The sequence below is a fragment of the Andrographis paniculata genome, unplaced genomic scaffold, assembly GCF_009805555.1.
Source record: "Andrographis paniculata isolate CXL003 unplaced genomic scaffold, ASM980555v1 Contig74END, whole genome shotgun sequence".
Classification (NCBI taxonomy): Eukaryota; Viridiplantae; Streptophyta; class Magnoliopsida; order Lamiales; family Acanthaceae; genus Andrographis; species Andrographis paniculata.
This window is the reverse complement of record NW_026137611.1, coordinates 4,308,617-4,317,560: the sequence shown is the minus strand read 5'-3', so window position 1 is coordinate 4,317,560 and position 8,944 is coordinate 4,308,617. Positions and strand designations below refer to the sequence as shown.

Below are 8,944 nucleotides of genomic sequence, written 5' to 3'. Positions count from 1 at the left end.
TATATAATATATTTTAATAAAAATAATTATAAATTAAAATGATTAAATAATTTAATTAAAATAAAAAATTAGAAATTATAAATTTTAAAATACGATTGAAATATAAATATATATTTAAAAAAAAAAAAACAAAAGAGACCATTTATATGAAATATAGAAATATAAAAAAAATGGATAAGTTAAGTAGTGCCTTCTACGAGACAGTATTAATTTTGATTTAGACATCAAACCAACTTTGAATAATGGAAGAAACTAAAAATAATAATCTGATAAAATAGATAAAACATATGACAGGGGTGGACGATTTATTCACGAAGGATAACTCAGCGTTAGAGTGAAAATTGCAATTTTGATATTTCTAAGGATGAAAGTGATATTTTAAAATTTGAGTGCAAATTGCAAGCGAAGCGAAGAGAAGGTGTTCTTTTAATCTGCTGGAGACGTCCCCACCGTAAATCCAGTGCGACTCCGCCGATGGACGTCCTCTTCGACACCATCAACGTCCGGGATCTTCTCTCGTCGCCCGAATCTCCATCGTCGCCGCTATCGGCGCCGGATCTCCGTCTCCTTATCTCCCGCCTCGACTCTCATTCTCTCCGGATCAAATCCACCGTTCAATCATACCTCCTCTCCCACCACGCCGATTTCGAGTCGCTCTTCGCCCAGTGCTCGGACGTTGTTTCTAAGTCCGACCGCCTCTCCGACGACGTTGTCGCGCTGCTGAATCTTATATCCGGCCAGCCGATCGAGGCGGATGTCGGAAGGATAGTCCGGGAGATTGTGGAGAAGAGGCGGGACGCCAGGGAGAAAAGGGAAATTCTGGAGTTTGTGGAGGTTGCTTTGGAATTGGACAGAAAATTAGGGATTGTTAGGGATGATGTGAAGAATGGGAGAGTGGTTGAGGCTGCGGAGGGGTTGAGAGAATTGAAGATAGGTCTTGGAGTAAAAGGCAATGGCGATGCAGATGCGGCGGCGGAAGGTGAACCGGCGGTCTACGGAATCCTCAAAAAGCAATGGGCCGACTGTTATGAGGAGGTAATCAATCAGTACTAGTAGTCTTTTCTTCTTCCTTTATGATGTGAAAATCGGATCAAGGAAGGGTTCGTTTGGTAGATAATAGAGAATATAATTGCATAAAAAGGGATTTCAATGATGATAATTAATTCTTGTGTTTGGTGAAAGTGAAACATAGAATTCAGCTAGAAATGTAGGAGAAGATATATTGCTTTCAGAAAGACAAAAAGAAGATGAATCGATCATGGATGGTTAAGAGATAGTTTTATTGGAGTGGATATATGGTGTGCTTATTTGCTTACTCTTATTTTTATTTTTGGTTTTGATTTGAATAGGAATTTGAATGTGATGGTTTAGGGACAATTGTGAAATTTGAAGAATAGAAAAAAAAAAATGAAAAAAATTACCAAATTAATATACTACTCTGCATCTTCTTAATTTTCATTTATCTCGATTTGTTTTTTGTATAGAAGAGAAATGGAAACATAGAATTAGAAATAATTCATTTATCAATTAACTCAAACAAACAAGAGAAATAAAAGATATAAAAAAAATAGAGATATTTCCCTGTAACAATCTCACCCTAAGTGATTTTTATTGGCATTGTTCGACATAGTTAAAAGGACATGAAGTCATCTACATGTTCTGAACTTGATAATCATGTAGATTCTACTTAATCAGTTCATGTCTCAACTCTCATTCTGTCACTTGAAAATGTTCTCTTGGATTTTGATATTTTTCATTGTTACAAACAATTGCATTCTTGATCTTTGGGCTCCACTGCTAATAAGCTGTAGCGATTTTATCTAATTTATGATTGTTGTTTAGTGCCATTCAATTTGGATGTAGATTCAAGAGTTGCTTTTGAAGTTTATGGAGAGTGCGGTAAGGTTTGAACAGGAAGATAGTGCAGTTCATGTGAAGCAGCACACAACCATTGGTGGAATTAATGGGCTTGAACTGTACACTGTTTTGGAAGCAATGGATGTGAGTTAATGTTATTAATGCCAACTTTTATACTGAATTTTTTTGGAACACTCTTTGCTTTGTGTTTGATTTCTTAGCAGTAGCAATGTCTTGTTTTGCCTGTCTCTGTGTAGATTGCTGGCATCCTCGATTATGGGCTTGCAAAGATCGCTGATTTGGTTACAAAGCATGTGATTACACCATCGGTGAATTTTAAGGCAACACCATCAATTGAAGAAGAAATAAATCAGGATTTGGTCCCAGAGGCAGTTCTTAAGATGGTTTCATCAGGTGATTCTGAGGTACATTTTATATAAATGGTCTCAAAATTATTTTCCTCATGTACACTAGGAATTTCTACTACCTTCACGCATCATTGAATGCGACAGAACCATTTACTGTAAATCAGAATGTGTTTTCTCAACTTATTTGCAGGGAGATAGGGTAGATGGTGAAACTATGTACTCAAACATTGTTAAGGTAATTGAATTCATCAACAAATTCATATGCTTTAGCAATGGTTCTTGGATGCGCTGCTTTGGAAGATTGACGTGGCCAAGAATGTCAGATATGATCATTTCTAATTTCCTCTCTAAGGTCTGTCATTTAGTTTTGACACCCAAAAATAAGTAGGAGAAACAAATTTTAAACTCGTAAGATGATTCAGTATTTCCTATATTGGTTTCAGGTTGTTCCTGACGATGCCTCCAAGCTGGCTGAATTCCAGGAGATCAGGAAACACACCATTGCTTTTGAGACAATTTTACAGGAACTTATGTTCATTCCTCCTTCTGACATCAAAGATGAGAAATTGAGCAAATTTGCGGACAATGTGGAGGTCCACTTTGCCTCTAGAAAAAAAATTCAGATTTTGGCTAAGGCCAGAAACATACTTCTGCAATCTAGCTTCAGCCTTCCCCAAGTAAGAACGTAATTTGGATCTTTGTTAAGTATATGGTGATGTCTTGTCTATCAACCCAGCATTTTAATTTATTTATTTATTATTATTTTTTCTGCAGGATCATATCTCTAGAATTTCTGGGGTAAATAAAGAACAGGTTACGGATAGCATCCCTAATTACGTTGTTCTGCTGTTCGCATCAGAGAAGTGCATGGTATCTGATGCAGCTAGACAGTTAATGGAGCTTGTGCATCAGACCCTTAAGGTTAGTTTAGTTGTTAAAAATATACCATTGTACGAGACATGTTTGTGACTAAGCTAATCATACGGATATGGTATCATGAGGTAAAATAGAATCAGTTAGAGACTCAAAACTTTACCTAGAATTAGAGGTATAACAAAAAATATCAGGTTATATATGCCTGGACAATACAAGTGCTATCTTCTACACCAGGCATACAAAACTAGGGATGACAATAGGCCCGGATAGACCTGACCCAATCCATTTATTTGGCATTGGGTCCAATTATTCGGATATTGGATCGACTATGAGTCATATATTATATACTCTATTCGGGTCTGGTGCCTAAGAGCGGACCCCACTCGGAATCGGATCCGAATTCAACCCGATTAATATATTAATAATATATCCATAATATTTAAATAACTTTTTTTTTAACAATATAGTTATTTTAAAAATATTCTTTTTTGAGTTCTATTATAACATTTTTGAAATAAATATATAAATTATGATGTCTGTCAGATTTGGATCAGGTTCGGGTTAACTTTTTAAGAATTGCAGAGAGAGTGTGTGTATGTATTTAAGGTTTTGGTTTGATTTTACTATTCCAAAGTTTCCCCCCACCCAAAAAAATCAAATGAAACATCTAATTTTCATATATTATATTACACTGAAATTTAATTTTATATTCAAAACATAACGCCAACACATTTATGTCAAATTAAACAACTATTTCAATTCAAAATTTATTATTCAAAACCCATAACCAAAACCCCACAAACAATCGCGTATGTGGGATTTACCTCGTATCGGATTTGAGTATAGACAGGTTATAATTGGGTTTAATTCGGATTTTAGGTCTAATAATATGTATTTGGGTCGGATCTCAAGACAAATATTACCGATCCACTGCCATACCTATATATTATATATACACACAATTTATGTACTTGGGGTTGTTTGAGGCTTTGAGCCTTGCCGCCATTTTCCACTATATTTTGTATAAATATACACTATATTAACATTCTTTCATCATGCATTCTGAGTTCTTATCTCTGTGCAGGATGTGTGCTTTTTACCCCCAAAAATAGGGCTGGAATTTTACCACACTGCTAGAAATGCTCTGGTTCTCTACGAAGCTATCGTACCTGTGAAGGTTAGGTGAAGATGACATTTGAATGAATTGTAACCAACTTCAAGGCTTGGTTGATATAGGATACTATTATTGCTAAACTTGTCAAATCTTTCTATCCAACTTCCCTATATATGCCTATGATAGTTTAATGAACATTCGATTCCTTGATTTCTTCAGCTTCAAAGGCAACTTGATTCAATTAATCAGGCTGCTGTTCTCATTCACAATGATTGTCACTTCCTATCTCAGGAGATTCTCGGGCTTGCATTTGAGGTATGCAACTATTTGTGAATGAGTTTTGATTAATCTTGAAATATTTTGCAAAACATTTCTAGAATGATGGATGGTTGGCATTTGAAGTTTGATTTACTTGTCTCAGCATGAACAGACGCAATCTGCATTCCTATATAGTTCCTTTCTTTAACAACGTTAATGTTTTTCTCTAGACAACTTAGGCATCTGATTGACAGAATATGGTTGGATTGGGTTCCCTAACCAATTATGGTTTCGTCAAGAGTAGTACATGCATTTCAGCTTTCGTTCTGAAATATGTTGGCCCTGATATGATTTCTCCATTTCCTTTCTAATTTCCCTCCGTTGATTGTTCAATCATGGAAATAAAACCCAATTCCATTATCCTCCAAAGTTACTGCTTATAGATCAACTTTTTTGAACCTTAGGATGTAAAATCTAGGCCCGACAATGCATGTGGTAAAAAATACTCCCTCTGTCCCGCCACAGATGATCCATTTTCCTAATCTATACTATCTAAAAAACCGTGTCCCTAATAAAAGGGTTCATCCCTCGCGGGACGGAGGGAGTACATTCTTAGTGTTGTCCTTTTTGTCTATTTTTATAAGATGCCTTCTAATTTGCTCACATTTAATTCTCTCTAAAGTTTCTTTACTGTAAATGTCTCTCCTTCACTTCCACCGGCCACCCTCTTACTCTTCTTCTTCCCCATTCTAAGAAAAATAATTCTACATTTGTCTAGAGCTGCTGATTTCTTTTTTACAGTGTTGCACCTAGTAATGTAGAGTTGTTAACGAAACCGAACCGAACAGAATTTTGAATATTTGTGTTTGTGCGTTAACGTTCGCGAGCAAGACTCGTATTTGTTTGTTAAATATTAAAGCTCATTCGTATTGTTCGAGCTCAATTTGTTAAGAAATTTTAGTGTTCGAGTTCGTGTTTGTGTTCGACTCGAATAAGTTCGTTTGAGCTCGTTTAGATAAATATAATCTTTTATTTTGATGTTTTAATTCGTATATCTATAATTATTTAATTATTTAAAATTATTACTTTTATATACTTATTTTTATATTAACAATTCTATATATTTATTTACTTTTACGAACGTTAACGAACATTTGTGAACAAGGTTTGAGTTCGTTTATTAGCAAAACGAGTCTATTTATATTGTTTGGTTCGACTTGTTTACATTCGCGAACGAACTTACATTGAGTCGAACCAAGCTAAGTTCATAAATAGCTTGGTTCGTTTTGCAGCTCTACTAGTAAGTATCGATTAAGAGAAAGCTGCAATAATTTGATAGAGTTTCCTCAAAAGTGATAGCTGTTCGGTGTCCCTTTCTTCTATTTTACCGTGGGTTGCAGTGGCGCTTTTTCTTTTACTGAAAATTGTTAATGATGAATAGACGTTGAGTGAGCTCCGTGATGTTCCGAAGACAGACATACTTGTGTGGAGATGGAAATGACATCATGAGAGACTTGCTATTTCCATTCCAAATCATTTATATATTCAATAAATCCGAAACAATGATAATTTCTATTTTCTAACTTTGCAGTATCGCCCCTACTTCCCTAGCTCTGTGAAGGAGCTCACTGTTTTTGTAGATTTGGCTCCAAAATTTCAACTCATGGCTGAGGAAGTTTTGCAACGACAAATTAAGCTTGTCATTTCTAACTTGAACCAGGTAAGTTGACGGATCCATATGAAATTGCTGGATTCTATGCTGCATCTAATTAGAAATCAATTAGATTTTATTATATTACAATGCAATTTGTTATTTCTAGGCTATTGATGGTGCTGATGGATTTCAAAATACCCACATGAATAAAAAATTCGAATCTGCCAAGTTTTCGATCGATCAGGTACAATCACGATATGAAGAGACTTTTACTTACCATTCCAACCCCCCTGCATATTGCTTTTCTATTACCTACCAAATTTTGAATCCCAGTGGCGGTTGTTTCTTTAGTGTTTTTAATATAAAGTGTCTTATGTTAGGTATGGTGCAATGTGCCGTTACTATAAATAATAATATTTTGTTGAATTATTTGTGAGTAGATAAAATATATCATATATATATTGTGTATGTAATTATATACTTTCTCGTTTCTTCAAATTCATTTTCACTTTCCTTTTACGTTCGTCCATTAAATTTATCTTATTACTATATTTGGAAAAATAAAAAAGTCAATATTTAATTATTACTCTTCATTCAATATTTATTTACAACAAATACTACAAACTTTATTACCCTCTCTCTCTTCATTCTCTTTAATTACTAACTAAATTTTAAAAAATACCTCAAATTACTTTTTTACTTTTTCAATAAAATATTTATTTATTTTTTAAATTTCCGTGCCGAGCCCAAATGGGCTAAATATTGCGGACGGAGGGAGATTTTTTTTGATAACATTAATCGTAAAACATGTATGTTGTTTTGGTTGGGTGAACACACTGGTTACCATTTATTTTTTCAGGTGGCATTCATAATCGAGAAAGTGCACATAATTTGGGCGCCGTTGTTACTTCCATCTGTCTATGAGAAGAACATGGCCATAATTCTAGAGAATGTCTTTACAAGAATCGTGAAAGAAATACTCTTGATAGATGACATGGCAGCCGAAGAAACATTGCAGGTAATAAAGTAGGAATGTATTTGCAAATTTTATATGCAAATAATTTCAACAACACGAGGCTTATGTGCACATTTATTTGTATGTTATAGGCTTTGTTAACATAGATACTTTTGAAAGCTTTGGTACTGTTCGTCAACACTCGTTCTTTATTTTTTTAAAACATCACATCAAATAATTATTTATCTTATAATCAAATATTAAATTTTTATTATTTCCAAAATCCCAAAAATCTCTATGTAAAATGGAGCCTTAATATTTAGGATTATATGCATGTTACTTTTATGCAAATAATTTCAACAACACGGGCTTATGTGCACACGTTTATATAAATACTTTTTGAAGTTTTGATCCTGTTCATCAACAATTTTTTCAAAAGATATCATGTCAAGTAACAATTTTTTCTCACACAACATCAAATTACATATTAAACTTTTATTTTCAAATTTTTTCAAAACTCCATAAACCTCTATATAAAGAGAGCCAACATTTAGGATAATTTGCATGTTACTATTTCGATTGCGCAATATTTTCTTTCTTCCAGAAAAAGGAGGTTTAACCGCATATTTAACCATTAAGCTGAACTTTCTTAAACAGCTTCAGAAACTGATCCATCTACTGTTCGAGCATCTCACGTCTCTACTAGAACCTCTGCTGGCCATTCGGCTGAGCAAGAAGTCACTTGAATACCAAAAGGAGAAGGATGAGTTTATACTATCCATTTGGAAGTTGAGAAAGTTGGCAGGTACTAACTATACTAGTCCATTCTTCTCTCTTTTTTAATTTTTTTTATTTTTTTGGACATAGTCGATGATCTGCATATTCTTCCTATTGGTACAGAACTTTTGGATATGCCTTTGAAATCAATTACAGCTGCATGGGAGAACGGGGAACTTGCTGATTGTAATTTCACGACGTCTGAGGTACAATTTTTTTTTCTCAGTCCTCGATATTGTTTTGAAATATGCTTGCTGGGAAAGAATATTCAGATTTTGAAAATTTTTGAAAATAATAAAAAGTTTAATATTTAATGTGATTGTTTATGAGTAAAAAAAATAAAAAATTGATGTGATATTTTTGAAAAAGTTAATACTGATGAATATTAGCATTAAGTTATAGAGAAATGAACATTGTCTGTTACGGAATTGATACACAATGCACAAATAATCGAATGCTAATTTCATTTTCAGGTGGAAGATTTTATTCGCGCAATCTTTGCCGATTCCCCCTTGAGAAAGGAGTGCTTATTTAGAATTGAAAACTCGAACATAAGATAGGATAGAATATATATATATATATATATAATTAATTTTTAAGAAAGAGGGAAATGTTGTGATAAATATGAAGACAATGGAATGGCTGAATTTGATTCATTTTGTTAGCAGAGAAGATATATATATATATATTTATATATGCATTGGTAAATTATTGGCAGGTTATGGTTATGTAACGTATGTTTTTCCTTTTTAACTGGTTATGGTAAATTAAGCTTGGACTTAACTATATTTTAAGTACTCTCATTGATCCATTTGATTAGTGACAAGTATTTAAGAAAATAATATAATAGTGAGTTATAATATTATTTTATTATTATTTTTATATAATTAATAATATTGATAATTGGATAATAAATTTAATATATGTGATTAAAAGAATTAGAATATATATTTAAATATTTTAAAAATTATATTATTGATTTTTTGTTGAGGAGAGATAAATAAAAAAAATTTTGAGTGAATTCTATATAATTTATGATATTATATATTATGTAGTTGATTAACTTCATTTCTCACTACCGTCCA

At 33.2% G+C, this 8,944-nt stretch overlaps 1 protein-coding gene across 1 annotated transcript; it reads left to right on the top strand.

Annotated features, from left to right (window-relative positions):
* The first annotated feature begins 376 nt into the window (after nt 1-376).
* LOC127266074 (centromere/kinetochore protein zw10 homolog) lies at nt 377-8,515 on the top strand. The gene is made up of 14 exons (XM_051296186.1): nt 377-1,035; nt 1,864-2,001; nt 2,115-2,282; nt 2,416-2,577; nt 2,669-2,902; nt 3,000-3,146; nt 4,186-4,278; nt 4,435-4,530; nt 6,065-6,193; nt 6,294-6,371; nt 6,987-7,145; nt 7,740-7,887; nt 7,983-8,065; nt 8,333-8,515. The coding sequence occupies exons 1-14, from the start codon at nt 475-477 to the stop codon at nt 8,417-8,419; spliced, it is 2,283 nt and encodes a 760-aa protein (XP_051152143.1). The 5' UTR covers nt 377-474; the 3' UTR covers nt 8,420-8,515.
* Nucleotides 8,516-8,944: the final 429 nt, after the last annotated feature.

What these genes read in the sequence shown, in the direction of transcription:
- LOC127266074 (XM_051296186.1), top strand. Translation starts at nt 475, where the DNA reads ATGGACGTCCTCTTCGACACCATCAACGTCCGGGATCTTCTCTCGTCG. An exon ending in GGGCCGACTGTTATGAGGAG is followed by an intron (nt 1,036 to 1,863) that starts GTAATCAATCAG and finishes ATTTGGATGTAG; the next exon opens with ATTCAAGAGTTGCTTTTGAA. An exon ending in TTCTCGGGCTTGCATTTGAG is followed by an intron (nt 4,531 to 6,064) that starts GTATGCAACTAT and finishes CTAACTTTGCAG; the next exon opens with TATCGCCCCTACTTCCCTAG.